Here is a 17,360-nt window from a genome sequence, read left to right as displayed (position 1 = left end):
CCAGCTTGGGTGCAGCCTGCCTGTTCCGTTCAGGTACTTTGACCCCCGGGAGGGAGGGGCCAGCCAGGGGGGAGCATAAAGGGAGCCACAGCTCCTCTATGAATGGAGGGGGAAAAGTTTGGCTTCTCTCTGCCATTTAAAGGCTGCAGCAGGAAGAATCCCAACTTTTTTCCTCTCCCTCTATTCAGAGCAGAACTGCTCCAGCCTCCCCCCCACACACACACGTTGCCCAGTAACCCTAACTTTTGCGCTCTTCTTGCTCTCTTTGCTCCTCACTCCCTCTTGCAGCACGCCCTGATGCAAAAAAGGCCAAGATCGGCGTGCTTGGGGCTGCTGCTGCTACATCCAGGGAGGCTAAACCAAGCCGGGTGCCTCTCTCGCTTTCGCAGCTTCCCGGAGTGCCAAGAACCTTCATGTTCTTCTCCGCACTCTCCTCGGCTCCTCGCAACTGCAATAGACGTCCAGAAGCGGCAAGCCCCATTAGCCCCAAAAGCACCAGAAAAGAGCTTGCTTACTTCCTCTGCAGGCAGCAATAGAGAGCCAAGGGCTCTCTATAGGGCTCTTAGAGGCATGGTGCGGATGGGTGGGGTGAGCGAGCGGACCAGTGGCAACTGGATGATCTGGACCCTGGAGTGAGCGAGTGAGGGGGTGTTCCACCACTGGAACTGGCACGCTAAACGGCATGCTAAATTTGTGTAACCTATTCTAGCGAACCAGTTAGAATTGGCAGGAACCCACCCCTGACTTCTGAGCTCCATTTTCAGCTGCCATAGATTCCTGCAACCCTCTGCCAGCCAAAATGGAGCTCAGGAGAGTATTATGAGACCTTCATGAGCTCCGTTTTTGGCTGCAATGGTGAACCCTTTGACAGCGAAAATGCAGCTTGGGGAGAGGCACATGAGGCACCATGGGCCGGTCCTTTGCTGTTTTCAGGGTGGCCACACAGGCCAGATCTAAGCATCCCTTGGGCCGGATCTGGTCATGGTTCTTCAGTTTGATACCTCTGCGCTAGATCAAACTGACTCTGGTATATGCATTCTTCTCTATAACAACTGGTTAATGATATGAGAAGCAGCAAGAATTTATTTTACCAAATCTTTCTTCTAATCTTATTCTCTTAGGTTGGACAATTGATCAGAATTACTACTGTTAATTCTGTATAAAAATGTGATATGCCTACGAGACTTGCTTGCTTCCTCCTTCATGAAAAGCTACAAACAGGCTATTATTCCACATTGACTTGTCACAAACAATTACGTTTTCAATCAACAATACAAAGTTTTACAAACATATTTTGCTGTTTTGGGGGTCCTCAGACACTTAAGTATGGCTAATGTAGTCGTAATATCAAAACAAATACAAAAGATTCCAATTTGTATTTTTTAGCCAAGTTTAAAATATGTATTTGCTGTTTCATAAGGAAACATTTACTATTAATTTATACTAAGCTTTGAAAAAAATTTCCTGCCACATGACCTTAATATAAAAAATCTGCTAGCTTACATTCTATATAAAGTAAATAAGGATGTATTCAATTTCAGTGCAATGAAATAGTTTATTGAATTAGCCAAAGTGAATATATTAAAAGCAATCAAAACTCTACTTAAAATCAAATTTATTTAATATAATAAAAAGGTCACAAAATAGAAGTTAATGTTGGCCTGAGGTTGGTAGTTAATAAAATACACCTATAATAACAGCAACTAAAGAGCATATAAAGAGCCTTTCTATTCCAAAGTTACTTCTCTGGATTAAAATGTTTTCTTATTTAATATTCCACTATTTAATTTTTTTTAAAAAATGTTTTATTGTTCATTATAATTTTGCATAGAGTCCATGCAAAAGTCTGGCTTACATATGTTCTCCTTCTGTGCATTTGTAAGAAGGAATAATCCATGATTCCATTCTGCTTGAGTGAATTCGTAACTAAGTCATGATTTCAAATAAATCGCCTTGTAAGCAAGCCAAATGAACAATCCAAATCTGATTGGAGTTTGCTTTAAAACTATAATTCCAGATTCATTAATAAATATGTAGTCAAACATTAAGTAACGTAAAAGTACCTGTTTGCTCAATATATTTTCTATTTCCTTGTGTGTCTCTTAGTTTTTCCTTTGTTCGTCCAGTTGTCAAATCCAGCAATCTCATATTTTTCTGATTGTATACAAACTCTCCTAGACTTTCAGGTCCTTGCCACACACATTACTATTTCAGTAAATAATTTCACAACTAGCATAATGATGATGATATGTGTTTGTGTCAATGGTGGGATTCAATTTTTTTTACTACTGGTTCTGTGGATGTGGCTTGGTGGGCGTGGCATGGCTTGGTGGGTGTGGCAGGGGAAGGATACTGTAAAATCTCATTCCCACCCTACTCCAGGGGAAGGTTATTGCAAAATCCCCTTTCCTCCTGATCAGCTGGGACTCAGGAGGCAGGAGAATAGATGGGGGTTGGGCCAGTCAGAGGTGATATTTACTGGTTCTACCAGTAAAACTACTACTAACTATTCAAAATTTCCACTATTGGTTCTCCAAAACTGGTCAGAACCAGCTGAATACTACTTTGGTGTGTGTGTGTAAGAGAGAGAAAGAGACAGGGAAAAAGAGCAGGGGGGAAATAAATATGGTATATGCTCATATAATCTTTTAATTCTAATGTGGGGGTGGGCAGAGGAAACCTATGGTTTCTTTCTAGGAAAAGTCTGGAAAAGTCTGGAAAGAAATTTGCTTAGAGGTGTCATGTGATATGTCTTAGGAGTAGATAATTTCCTTTTATCCAAATCAGTCTATAAACTAAGTAGGGTTACATTCAGGATACAGAGACATATGACAAAAAGATGCAAGCACTTAAAACACTGGCATTCAAAGACCTTTGTTTTCTTGAAGCTGAATGATCAGAAAGCACCCAGAAATGTTACAGCTGTTGCCTTCTTTTTCTTTAAACACCAGGGTCAGAATGGATCTGGGTAAATATAAGCAAAGGCTTTGAATTCCACTGTTGCTTTCTGCTTGTACATAAATACCATTTGGAATTGAATCGTTAGTTTTTTTTCTTTTTCTACTCTTTCTCCAATACTGAACATAGAAAAAATAATAATCTGTCCAGTCTTTTCCCCCAGAAGAAGTTATATGCATATCTGTGGAACTTTAGCATTTGCAGTTCCATCAAAACCTGAATGACATTGCTGGCATTTGTAAGATGAGCATTATCTCAGATAACGGATTAATAGAGGGATCTTGCATATTTGTCCATGGATTGAAGAGTAGAAGGGCAGTATTGAAGGATTAGAGTTGAGGTCAAAGCCCCTTAGATGTTGGAATACTGTTAACATGCTCTTTATTACACCAGACATACCCAGTTCCTGCTACCATTCTTCATGTGTTAGCCTTCAGTCCCCTAATCATCTTTGTTGCTGTTCTCTAGAATTTCAACATTTTTGTGTGTGTTATGGTGATCAAAACTGAATGCACTATTCCAAGTGTGTGGACTTAGCAAACAATTATAAAGTGGTATTAATCATTCACATGATCTTGATTTCTATCCTCTGTTAATGTAGCCTAGGACTTCACTGGCTTTTTTGTACTGCTGGCACATATTTAAATGATCCCGATCTCTCTCACAGTTACTACTATTGAGCCAGATACCACCGATTCTACACTTATGCATTTGGTTTTTCTTGTCCAAGTATAAAACTTCACTTTTCTCATTGTTGAATTTTACTCTGTTGTATAGAGCCAAGTTTAGTGTCAAGATCCTTCTGGATCTTAAACCTATCCTCTAAAATGTTTACTATTCCCACCAAGTTGCTGTCATTGGCAAATTTGATAAGTCCCCTTTCTATTCTATCATCTAAATCAATTATGAAAATGTTGAAGAGTCCTGAGCACAGAACATAATCTTAGGGTACCCCACTGTATACTTGCTTCCATCAAGGACTACACGTTGACTGCGGTTGATCATCCAGTTATACATTCATCTGATGCTGTCTATCCCACATTTTAGCTTACCAAGAAGTAGATTGAGATCCATTTTGTCAAATGACTTACTGAATCCCAAGAAAATTATGTACACAGCATTTCTCTTTTCCTTTAATTTAGTAACATTGTTAAGGAATGAAATAAGATTTGTTGGGCATGATTTGTTTTTGTCAAACTCATGCTAGCTTCTGATGATAACTTTGATTGTCTCTAGTGTTTGCAGATTTGTTGCTGGATTATCTTTTCCAGGATCTTTCCAGATATTGATGTCAGGCTGATTGATTGGTAATTTCATGGATCCATGATTTTACCTTTTTTGAAGATACGAACTGTGTCAGCTCTTTTTTCAGTTCACTAGTAGTTTCCCAGTGCTCCAGGATCAGTGGTTCAATGATTCTGAGATCACATCTGCTAGCTCCTTCAGCACCCTGGGATGTAATTCATCTGGTTGTGATGATTTGAACTTGTCTAGAGTAGAAAAGTGTTCTCTTACAGAATAATGAATGAATGAATGTATATGAGTCCTTAAATTTTCTTCCTTGTGAAATTTTCATTTTCCTTTATGCCAATCTCATTTTAAATTGATATGGTTATACAATGTTAATTGAAAAGAGTAAATAAACGTCAGGTATCACTAGAATCACACATTAGAACAGGCTATAGTTTGATTTGTCTGGTTATGTAACACTGTGTGTAACAAATCACTGATCCTGTAAACTGTGGTTCCTGACTTTACATTATATATTCAACCAAGCAATTACTACTAATTTAGTAGCAGTGGTAGTACTAATATCACTAATGGAACTGAGAGTAGCTTTGTAGCTAATTCATTCATTCATTTTTTATGCTGCCTATGTCTCCGGCATTTGTTCAATTTATATAGTTTTCCACATCAAACCAGCAACTTTGGGCAATGATCATAAAAATAATTAAAACAGTTAAAATGCAATACAAAAAATAGCCAAGGGATATTATAAACTTTTGGTGTCAGTGCATCAAGGAAACAAAGTTCTTTACATACAAGCCAGGCACATTGCTAAGTTTTCAAGGCCTTGCAAAAGGCCACTATTCTAATATCAGGAAGAAGGATGTTCCATAGAGCAAGAACTATGATAGAAAAGACACATCTCTCCTTAAGCTGGCATGCCTTGGCTGATGGGACCCAGAGCCTGCCTATCCTGCTGGACCCAACTGGACAGTTAGAATCAACTGGGATTCTAGGGTCTCTTACATAACCTTTTCCCAGTATAGAGAGCTTTAAAGATGACAACCAGCACCTTGCATTTGGGAATACATTGGCAAGAGCAATAGCAATACCCTTTAGACTTATATAACCCTTCACAGTGCTTTACAGCCCTCTCTAAGTGGTTTACAGAATCAACATATTGCCCCTCAACAATCTGGGTTCTCATTTTACCGACCTAGGAAGGATGGAAGACTGAGTCAACCTTGAGCCGGTGAGACCAGAACTGCCAAACTGCTGACAGCAGTGATCAGCAGAAGTAGCCTGCAATACTGCATGTACAAGTTGTTATACAAGGATCAGATAATAGGTAGTGACTAAGATTTGAGAACAGAGTTCCAATAGATAACACTATTTAATGTGTCCTAGAGCATTTTTCTACCCATTCCTTTGTGAGATCTCTAATTTTTATATGTAATTCCATAGGTCATTGTTCGAGGAGGAGGACACATCTTGCCTTATGACCAACCAGAAAGGGCTCTGGATATGATGGATAGATTTATCATGGGAAAAGAATGGAAATAAAACAGATATGGAAAATAAAACCTGATTGTTGAAATCCTTTGCAAAGTTCTCAAGAGATTGCATTGACCAGTATTGATCAGAGGAACCTATGAAGTATTATTGGAGCATTTTTCCCATGTTTGGCAAATCTGTTTTAATCTGTAATTAAGCTATTCGTCTAAATTGAATGTGTTTTGTTCTCAAAATAAACCTCACACATTTCTGTCTCTCTTTAATTCTGTTTTTCTAGATATTCTTGTCCTGAATAACAGAACCCAAAGTAGATAATTCTTATAGTCATTTCAAACCTTTTTGTTTTGTGAAATGATTGGCATTTTAATGGGGACATGATGGGTCAAAATGATGCAAATTGTGTACGGTGGATTTTTTTGATTGTTATATTTTACTTCAAATGTGAGTCTTTTATCTTCATGTGAATCTTATTTGAGGGAATGACATATTTTTTTATATTCTGCCTTGGAGGCATACAACAGAACCTTTGCAATTGATTTCCAGCACAACCTATAAGAAACACTGCGTTCACACTGTGATTGTTAAACAGTTCGTCATGCTTGCAAGCTATCGGGGGATAGGCCCTGTCAAGAAAGCCGCAGTTTGGCACAGTTATTTTATTCAAACAATTGATGCTAATATAAAGTTAAAAGCCTATAAACATACAATATAATTTTTAATTCAATTTTTATGAATATGGGTCAATAGAACAAAACCTTTTTTTTAAAGCCTTTGTCAGCAGTTGAATAGCACCAAACCCAATGGATTTTCCATCCAATTAAGTAAACTGCTAGAATTGCTAAAACTTATGTAAACTTCTTGGGAAGAAGGCATACTTCTACATGAACAAGAACTGTGTTGCATGTGTTCTGCCTGACCTGAATGAAATACATTGTTTTGAACTTATGGAAGGAAGGTTGATTATAAATCATGTGATAAAAGAAAGGTAATAACTAGGTGATCATATCTTTGTGTTTGTTTACATATCTTTCAGCAAAGTAACTTTGCAATTTCCTCTTTCCATTTAAAATTTGAATGCTACAATAAAGATGGACAATTTTAGTAGGATATCCTTGACTGAATAGGGCTTGTATAGTCTTTACATCAATCATCAATCCACTTTTCAGATTTAACAAAACCAGAAGACTAGCTCTCATAATCCTGACTGTTTTTCTATATAAACCTTTTTTTTCCTTAATAGAATTTTTGGAGAGGAAAGAGGAAAAAAAAGATAAAAAGATTGATACTAAAGAACAAACATGGATCAGGGATTGGATAAATTTAAAAAATAAAAGAATACTAACATTAGAGGGCCATGATTTACAAATGGGATGGCATTTTTTCCTATGGGAAGAGAGTAAAAAGAAACAAAAATATTTTCACAGACACTATATTAGAGATGCACTGATACAGGTCTGGAATAAAATTAGAGAAAAACATTACATGAAAATATAGACATGGCTTTCCACTATGGAAGCCATGACACATCCCAATACACTAGATCTATCGAAAATGGTTAGATATAGTGAAATTTTAGACAGCCAAGGGAATTTGAAAACAAATCCAGAATTAAAGGAGCAAAATATAAATATAGATTGGTGGCCATATCTCCAACTAGATACAAAAATGACGTAAAAGAATATGGAATATACACAGAATTACAACAAATAGATAAAATTTTAATTGGCCCGGAAAATAAATTCATAACGAAAATTTACAAATATTTATTAGAAGTAACATTAGAAGAAGAAAAAGTTAAAGGTTGCATGATAGCGTGGGCCAAAAACTTTGGTTACAACATAGATCTAGTGGATTGGGAAAGAATTTGGAACACAAATTATAAACTAACATGATCAGCAGCACTTAAAGGAAGTATATGCAAAATGTTTTATCATTGGCATTTATCACCAACAAGATTAGCTAAAATGTACCCAAACATGAAGCCGACCTGCTGGAAGTATAAAAAAGTAGAAGGGACTTATTATCACATATGGTGGACCTGCCCGGAAACACAAAAATATTGGACAGAAAATTTGGAAATGGGTGCAAGAAATTACAGGAGAACAGATACAATACAACCCGAAATCTTTCTACTGGGAATAATCAAAGGGAAATATACAAAGAAAATTAAGTACATATTAACACATCTGCTAACTATAGCTAGAATAGCATTTGCCCAATGCTGGAAATAATACCCCCTCGGACGAATTAGTAATTAAAAAAAAACGTTGGATTGTGCAGAGATGGACAAATTAACACTGAAATTAAAAGATAAAGAAGAGTTGGAATATTATGAAATTTGGAACAATTGGTACAAATGGCTGCAAAACAGGAATAAAATTAATTAAGCCAAAAAATCAATATATATAAATATATATAGAACTGTGTATAAAGTGTAAATATAGAAGCGAAATATATACATGTACAGGTATGATGACATAACAATGTTGATGTAATGACTATAAGGTGTTGTAGAAGGGAAAAATAATATTTTTTAAAAAATAACAGACTTATTACAAGAGAAAGCAAATTCTGTGATGAAGGCAGGCCAATTCCAATTATATTGTAAATTTGTTATTTTAAGAAATTCTGTGTATCTTAAATAGTTCATGTTTTGGCTTTCTATTTTGATTTTGCTGGCTAGATCTATTCCCTCTTATCTGTCTTACCAATACTTGCACTCTATAACTGAAGCAGATATGGGGACCGAGCCATCTGTTTCTCTAAATTCAGATCTTAAGTAGCTTCTGGTTCATTGTAAATAATAAACAAATGTAAAGAATAATTGAATTTTCTGGCATGCCATTATTTTTAATGTATTCCACATTCTGGCATGATATGATTGGAGGCCTTGCTGAAGTAGAATAACTAGTAAATAAAGCAAAAGGAAACCACTTCCTGAAATGGTCATGCTTTCTTAATTGTCTTTCGTATGTTAGATACTGAGCATTATGTGCTCCCGCGTTTCTAAATCTGTACATTTGGCATTTTTAGCTTCCTGTATAGTTCTTTTCCATTTGTAAGAGCATAAGCAAAACTTGACATGCATGAAGAATTAGTGGAATGGTTTCATAATTTGCAGACTGAACTCTGAACTTTTCCCCACCAATCAGAGGCATCTAATATATATGTGTTTGTGTGTCAATGTCAAGGCAATAGAAATGATGTAAAGTCATTGTGACACAAACTCTGTCCCTTTTGTACATCTGTCATGATATCTCACACATAAAATGTTGAACCTTCTTCAGCATTATTTGTGGTTTATTTTATTCATTTGTTCATTTCTGAACTGCACATCTCCTTCAAAGAAGATCCATATCAGGGCATCCTCTGGATGGCAAAAAAGTTACGTTGGTAGTTGTTCCTTTTTATATGGCTTCTGTGCAAGATGTCCATGTAAAAGGAACAAAGCGTTGTTTGCATAGGGGTGACTGGCATCGTCTTTTTTTGATGTCAGGTTCCAACTTGCACTTTAAGAAACACCTTAATATATTTCACTTTTCTATGCAACATTTTTCTTACATTGTCTCTTAATTGTAAGAGACAAAAGAAAAAGCATAAATTTCCTTCTGGTAAGCAAAGAAAAACAACTTCAGAGTGGAAATATGAGTGAAATATTCAGCCATATCACATTTCATAATGGATCCTAAAAATCCGTATATAACTTGGACCATACTTCACCTCTTCTGTGTGAATATTATCTATTTCCATAAACCTGTTAGGAAAAACAACTGGCGGTGGTGAATGGTCTTAGTATTTATGAGTAAAACAGGTTGTAGAGTTGGAAATGAAACTACTTTTATAAAATTTGTTTTATATAATTTGTTTAAAAATAATTATTTGGATTATTTCCAAAAGATGAATGTTACAGTTTTATGTAGTCAGAAGTGGATAAATTAACAAATGTTTATTTTTAACCTTCCTATGAAATTTCAATGCATTTGGTATATTTGTGGTTTATTTTTTAATAGTAATAGATGTAGTAGTATCTGGAGACAGCAGGGTAGAAGAGAAAAAACTGGAGAAAAACAGAAGACGAAATAGAATGACTGAGGCAAAAGAAAACAAAGATAGTACCAATAGTAATATGCTCCAATCCCCAAATGTCTGGAGACCACTAGAACACCACAGGCATAGACAGAATCAGAACCAATCGACTGCAAAAGTTTTCTTTACTTGGAACAACTTATGATTATATCTTTAACATCATAAAAAAACATTTGCCTATTCCAAATCCTAAGAAAGAATAGGTGGATCAAAATGTCAACTTCATTCTAAACATCTGGCTGACTGCAGCCCAACCATAATAAAAATATATTAAATTTATATATTTACTGACTCCAATGACTCTGGGACACATATTGACCTTATAATTTGGATGCAGCAAATTTGGTGCAAAGATAACCAATAATAAAAGTATGGTAATAAAATAAATGTACAGTAGCTTTTGTTGTCTGAATATATTTAACAATATTTCTTTTGTAATATTTGAGTGTTTTAGTTACCCTTATCAGACCCTGCTCAAGTTAGAAGCAGTTGTTATAAAAATCTTAGATTCTATTTAATAAGGCTTACTTTAAAAGAGTGTATAATTAAATACATAAAACATCCATCAGGGGGTGCTCAGATATTCTGACAATTTTCCTTTCCTCATTTCTTAGTCCAAAATTCATTTTCTGATTGATACTCTTAGCACTTAATTTGGCAGAAAGTATTATCCATGACTTCCTACTAACGATGTGTCTTTAAATAAATTTTGGATATTTTAAATAAAATCCAGTCGCTAACTGTTTCTTAGAACGTAAGCCAAATATGCTTTGATATTGACTGCTAACACATGTGGTATATTGTAATTCGAGAGACATTATAATTGCTTTCATTCGTCTTTGTAGATCCCATCTTTATTTCTCTGTTAAGAAAACCCCTCTCCCTCTCTTAAAAGGAATCCTATAGAGTTACTTGGAAAAGCATTTGGTGAAGCAAAGCTCACATTTCACTTATGTCTTATAAATACAGCTATGTGAAAAAGTCCTGCACGCTTTCAGTTTTAAGCTGTAATTACATGTTTAATCAACTTTTACCTCATAAAAAACCCCGCAAAATTAGTACTTTGATGAAAATTTCCGTAGTTAGATTGAGATGCATAATTTTTATTAATATAACCAAAGTCTTTATAGTTTAGAGTGAGTTTATGTGCTAAAACAAACATAACTTGAATTTTAGGATCGAAAGTAGCCAATCAGCAGCAAGCTTTGGCTGACCAATCAAAATGCACAGAGGCTAAATCTATGAGCCAATCAATGTTGTCATACTCTCTGACTATAAATAGGCATGAAAAGCATCGAGAAATTTAGTTTAGCTCTGGCTGCGGGCAAGAATGAAGGCCTTTGCTTTCTATCTGTGAAGCATCTATTGCACATAATGATCTGGGGCTGTATCGCTGCTTCTGGTATTGGTCAGATACAAATTGTGCAGGGAATCATGAATCCCAAGCAGTATGTTGAAGTCCTGGAAAAGATCATGCTTCCTTCAGCTCAGCAACTTGTAGGGAAGGACTTTTACTTCCAGGATGACAATGCTCCTTGTCATCAAGCCAAGTTCATCCAGCAGTGGATGAAGAAGCATGGTGTTTGACTCCTGGATTGCCAGCTCAGAGCCCGGATTTGAACCTAATTGAGAATTTGTGGGCCAAGACTGATTATGAAATAAGCAAGAAGCATCTGAAGACCAAGCACGAGCTGATTGAATCCATTATTGCAGCCTGGCACCACATTGCCACCAAAGATCACGTGCAAAGGCTTATACAGTCTATGCCAAAGTGATGCCTCCTGGTGATAAGCAATAAGGGCTGGCCAATTTCATATTAGTAACCATGTTTGGTTCCTAAATGGTCCTTTTCAGGGCCATAAACAATAAAAATGTTAGGCATCGGCCATAGTAATTGCAACACGTATGCCACTGGATATGCATCAGTTAATCTGTTTTCATAGTCATTGTAAGCATGCATTGCAAGCATGCAAGAAAATTCACAATCCCCATCCAAACAGCACCAAATTGCAAAAGGCTTGTGCTTTTTCTAATCTGTTCCAAAAGAGCCGAGGTGGCGCGGTGGTTAAATGCAGCACTGCAGGCTACTTCAGCTGACTGCTAGATCAGCAGTTCAGCGGTTCAAATCTCACCGGCTCAGGGTTGACTCAGCCTTCCATCCTTCCGAGGTGGGTAAAATGAGGACCCAGATTGTTGTTGGGGGCAATATGCTGACTCTCTGTAAACCGCTTAGAGAGGGCTTAAAGCCCTATGAAGCGGTATATAAGTCTACTGCTATATTGGTAGACCACCCCTGGGTTGAGTTTCAGGATTGAGTTTCAGGATGTTGCCCCTGGGGACGTGGACAAGGCCATGAGAGCTGTGAGTGCCTCCACATGTGTACTGGACCCGTGCCCCTCCTGGCTGGTTGCTAACAGCAGGGAGGTGACACGGGGCTGGATCCAGGCAGTTGTTACTGCCTCCCTTCGGGAGGGGGTCTTTCCCCCCACACTTAAAGCGGCGGTGGTGAGACCCCTCCTGAAGAAACCATCTTTGGATCCAGCCGTTCTTAACAATTATCGTCCAGTCTCCAACCTCCCCTTTGTGGGGAAGGTTGTTGAGAAGGTGGTGGCCTTTCAGCTCCAGCGGTCCTTGGAGGAAGCTAGCTATCTTGACCCATTCCAGTCTGGCTTCAGGCCTGGCTACAGCACAGAAACCACTTTGGTCGCATTGACCGATGACCTCTGGAGAGCCAGGGACGGAGGCTACACCTCCATCCTGGTTCTCCTTGACCTCTCAGCGGCTTTCGATACCATCGACCATGGTATCCTTCTGCGACGACTGCGGGAGGTGGGGGTGGGAGGCACTGTTTTGCGGTGGTTCTCCTCTTACCTCTCGGACAGGTCGCAGTCGGTGTTAGTTGGAGGGCAGAGATCGACCCCTAGGCCCCTAACATATGGGGTGCCGCAGGGTTTGGTCCTGTCCCCCCTACTTTTCAACATCTACATGAAACCGCTGGGCGAGATCATTCGGCGGCACGGGATAAAATACCACCAGTATGCGGACGATACCCAGTTGTATCTGTCCGCCCCGTGCCAACTCAATGAAGCGGTGGAAGTGATGAACCAGGGACTTGAAGCTGTTAGTGACTGGATGAGGGCTAACAAACTCGTGCTCAACCCAGATAAGACCCAGTGGCTGTTGTGTTTCCCTCCCACCAATTTGGCTAGTATTCCATCTCTCAGGCTGGGGGGTCAAACACTACGCCCCTCAGACAGGGTCCACAACTTGGGAATCCTCCTGGACCCACAGCTGACTTTCGAACATCACTTGTCAGCTGTGACCAGGGGGGCATTTGCCTAGGTTTGCCTGGTCCACCAGTTGCACCCCTACCTGAACCGGGAGGCTCTCACAACAGTCACTCGTGCCCTTGTGACCTCTAGGCTGGAATACTGCAATGTGCTCTACATGGGGCTGCCCTTGAAGAGTATTCGGCGACTTCAGCTAGTCCAGAATGCGGCCGCGCGAGCGATTGTGGGTGCACCTCGTTTCACCCACATAACACCTATCCTCTGCGAGCTGCACTGGCTACCTGTCGATCTCCGGGTACGCTTCAAGGTGCTACTTGCCATCCATAAAGCCCTCCATGGTAGTGGATCTGGATACTTGAGAGACCGCCTACTGCCAATTACCTCCACACGACCTATTAGATCTCACCGGTTAGGCCTCCTCCGAGTCCCATCTGCCGGTCAATGTCGACTGGCAACTACGCGGATGAGAGCCTTCTCGGTGGCAGCTCCAACCCTGTGGAACGATCTCCCCATGGAAATTCGTACCCTCACCACCCTCCAGACCTTCCGCACAGCCCTCAGAACCTGGCTATCCCATCAGGCCTGGGGTTAAGACTACAACCTGCCCGAATAGTATGAATGTTGTGTTTTAATTATGTATTTGTCTTATATATTAAAAGTTTGTCTCCCCCCGCTTTTAAGTTGTAAGCCGCCCTGAGTCCCCCCAGGGAAAAGGGCGGCATATAAATAAACTTTAAATCTAAAAAAAATTTCTAAAAATCTTTTCACTTAAAAACCACCAGTATTTATTTAAATATAACAATATTTGAATGGCAGTTAGCATAAAATATCATAAAATCAATGACCTGTCCTAAAAAAGTCATAAACCGTAAACCACGCAGGACTTTTTCATGCAGTTGTTTATAGAAACCAATAATCCTATAATCTGCTAGGGGTAAACATTAGCTTTGCTAACTGAAATACTATATTTATTGTATGTATTTGTCCTTTTCATATTTTTTTCATCTGTTCTATGAAATTTGTTGCATATTATTATTTTCACATTATTTTAAATTTCTGAACCATCATGGCTTAATATGAATGAAACCTGGACACCATAGGAGACCCTAGATAGTCTATGCTTGCAAAAACTCAAGAGGAGTCTTATAATACATTTTTCAACCAACATATTTTGTTAAATGGTATCAGCCTTTATGAGCTTCAGTTCACTTCATTAGAGACATAGAATTTGATAGAAAGAAGTGTTACCAAATTCCTGTTCGAATGAATATGAACATTTGAAAATATTAAATCATGTTGTTTTCTACTTCCCTATTGAATTTTATTCCTTTGAAGATTTGTTGATGGTTTTGTGTGTTTTATGTAATTGGAGAACTAGAGAAGACACATCACACCAGCACATATTCCATCAACACATTCCAACTACAAAACACATATAAAACTATCAACAACATATTCATCCACACAAAATTCTAAAAACTGCTTGACGACTCAACCCAATTCAGCACAACTAACACAAGTGATGAAAAGGATAACACTGCCATATATTAAAACATTTCAGAAAGGCAATCTCATCCAGGGGTGAAATGCTTGTTTTTCACAGGTTCACGCGAACCGGAAGGGACAATTGTTGTTGGTTCCATGAACCAGTAGTAAAAAAAAAAAAAGCTTCAACGATCATGCAGATCAGCTATGAGCCGTTTGATTGTTGGAATCTTTTTTTCACCTTTAAAACAATTTTTTAGTACCTATTCACCTGAACTTGTAGTTAAAAAATGCTTTAAAAATGGAAAATAAGGTTCCCATGATCGCACCGCACAGCTGAACCTTTTCTTTCACTTCTTAAAGCATTTTTTACTACTACTTTGGGTGAATAGATAGTAAAAAAATGCTTTAAAAATTTAAAAAAATAGCCATGCCCACCCAGTCACATTACCCTCCCCCCATCAAGCCATGCCCAGAGAACTGGTGGCATTAAATTGTTCCATATTTCGAAGCTAAAAATGAAATGGCAATTCAACATTGGCATTTGTTCATGCAAATATAAACACTCCCCTGTATTTAAGTTGATGGTTCTTTCTTTCTTTCTTTCTTTCTTTCTTTCTTTCTTTCTTTCTTTCTTTCTTTCTTTCTCTTTCATTCTTTTCTTTCTTTTTTTCCTCTTTCTCTTTTTTTTATTAAATAAGGGGTAACTATTCTTGTGCTTTTAAGTGTTTTACATCAGTGATGGGCAAAATGATATTCATTACTGTTCTAGAAAAACATCTGCTTCTAGGAGTTAAAGCCACAGAGCTGAGGGTAGCTGTTATATAATCAGTTGCTTGAAAGGAAAAGAACTAATCAACATAGATCAGATCCAGGAGTGTCTGCAGGGTATGATAAAATAAGTCCAGATGGCGACTTCAAGGGTGTGATGGAAATTCAGCCTACTTTTTTTTATGTCTGTTGCCCATTCCCTTTATGTTTGGTAACTTTTTATTTATTGGCTCCTTTTCAGCAGGTCCTGCTTGTTTTCAGGGCTCAAATCTTTAAAACAAGGACCAACAGTCCAGAATGACTTCAGAATCTAACTCATGCCTCCCAACTTTAAAGTTTGGTGGCACCAAATTCCACATACAATGCTTGGTAACAGTACAGCATTAACATTATTATTATGACCTTATATTGAAGTGGTTATTAGTGAGACAAAATGGGACCTTTTCAATAGCTATTGATGGTGATAGGTTTGAGATCAGTTTGCTGTCTCCAGAATGCATACCTTAAACATCAGCTGATAAATAGATGGTAGTTATCCTTCTGTTTATGTTAATCAACGTACAGAATGGTCTTGGTTGGCCTTTTATTATTTTTTTTCTCTTCCACTTACAAGAGTCGTGCCAACATCAGCGGCAGCAGGAGGAGCAACAGCCTGGTGTGCGCTCCCAATCCGGCCTGCCTGTGGTACAGGAGTGGAGTTCAGCTGTTTAAAAAGCCCTGCGTGGAACTCCTCTACTGTTCATTCTTTTACTGCTTGAACAGCCATGCAGGGCATGCTGCCTTGTCTTTCACAGCCCCACATTTTCAACTGGGGGGGGGGATCCATGGATCCATGGAGAGGGATGGAAAAGATGGATTTCTTACTCCCCCCAATTGGAAATGAGGTGGCTGTCAAAGCAAGGGAGCATGCCCCACGTGGCTTGTTCAAACAGAAGAATTAACAGGAGGGGAGGATTCATTGGAGAAGCCAACAAACAAGCCAATGGGCGCATGCTGCTCTCTCCTCTGACAGCCACCTCATTTCCAATGAAGGGAGTGGGGAATCCATCCAATTTCCTACCTCCGCATGGATTCCCCTTCCTCCCTCCACGTGCCTGCCAGCCAAAACCTCCCAGAAGGCTTCTGCTGGTGGGCAAGTGGGGGGGAGGGGCAGGCCATGGGGGGGGGGAACCGTTCCAGTTCTGGACCCCCAGAAGCCCCAGTATGGAAAAGCACACTAAATTCTTTCAACTGGTACGTGCGTACCAATCAGAATTGGTTGAAACCTACCACTATGTTTGGATACAAGAGCACAAGTAATATTATTGTAATGACAAGCTACAACAATGGAATGGTGAGATATTTTGTATGTAACAGCAACTGACATTCATAAATTGTGTAAATCACAATTCAGTGTCTCACCTATGTATAAGCAGATACATCTGAACAGACTGTTCATTCCAGTGCCTGTCTTTTTCATGTTTTTGTGTATGTGTTTTTGTGTGTTTGTACATGTGTTCCAGCAGTTTACAGAATCAGCACATTGTCCCCTACAATCTGGGTCCTCATTTTACCTTAGGAATGGTATACACTTACTTTCCCTACCGGTTTGCAAATGTGATCCTTCAACTCCTGCGCTTTTGGTGAAAAGGGGGCCTTAATGGGATGCCATAGAGCTCGGTGTTGGTGGGCGGAGCCACACACGATTTCCGCTACCGGTTTGGTCCGAACCGGTGGTAGAATGCCACCTCTGTTTTACCCACCTTGGAAGGATGGAAGACTGAGTCAACTTTGAGCTTAGTAAGATTCAATCTGTCAAATTGCTGAGAGTTGATGATCAGCAGAAATAGTCTGCAATACTGCAATCTAACCACTGCACCATCACAGCTCATATAAGTTCTCAAGCATTGTTATACACTTTTTTCTAGTAAAAGAAATAATTTATATCTAGCTTTCAAAAGGTTTTTCAAAAAGTTTAAGATAGCAGGTTTAGCCTTCATTGCTGGTCTTCGTTTAAAAAAAATACATTTCCTAATAAATCAGTAATGG

General features: G+C 38.7%; 1 protein-coding gene across 1 annotated transcript in view; it reads left to right on the top strand.

Annotated features, from left to right (window-relative positions):
* The window catches only part of CPVL (carboxypeptidase vitellogenic like), a 44,947-nt gene extending 38,984 nt beyond the window's left edge, over window positions 1-5,963 (top strand). Inside the window, exon 13 of the mRNA XM_014067299.2 lies at window positions 5,650-5,963. Within this exon, the coding sequence (XP_013922774.2) occupies window positions 5,650-5,748 (99 nt within the window). The 3' untranslated portion in view covers window positions 5,749-5,963. The remainder of the gene's footprint in view (window positions 1-5,649) is intronic.
* The last annotated feature ends 11,397 nt before the right edge of the window (window positions 5,964-17,360 follow it).

Source organism: Thamnophis sirtalis, unplaced genomic scaffold, assembly GCF_051295495.1.
Source record: "Thamnophis sirtalis isolate CommonGarterSnake01/CBP01778 unplaced genomic scaffold, rThaSir2_p1.2 scaffold_4, whole genome shotgun sequence".
Lineage (NCBI taxonomy): Eukaryota > Metazoa > Chordata > Lepidosauria > Squamata > Natricidae > Thamnophis > Thamnophis sirtalis.
Note: the sequence above shows the minus strand (reverse complement) of the source record. Positions and strands in the feature narration are given on the sequence as shown.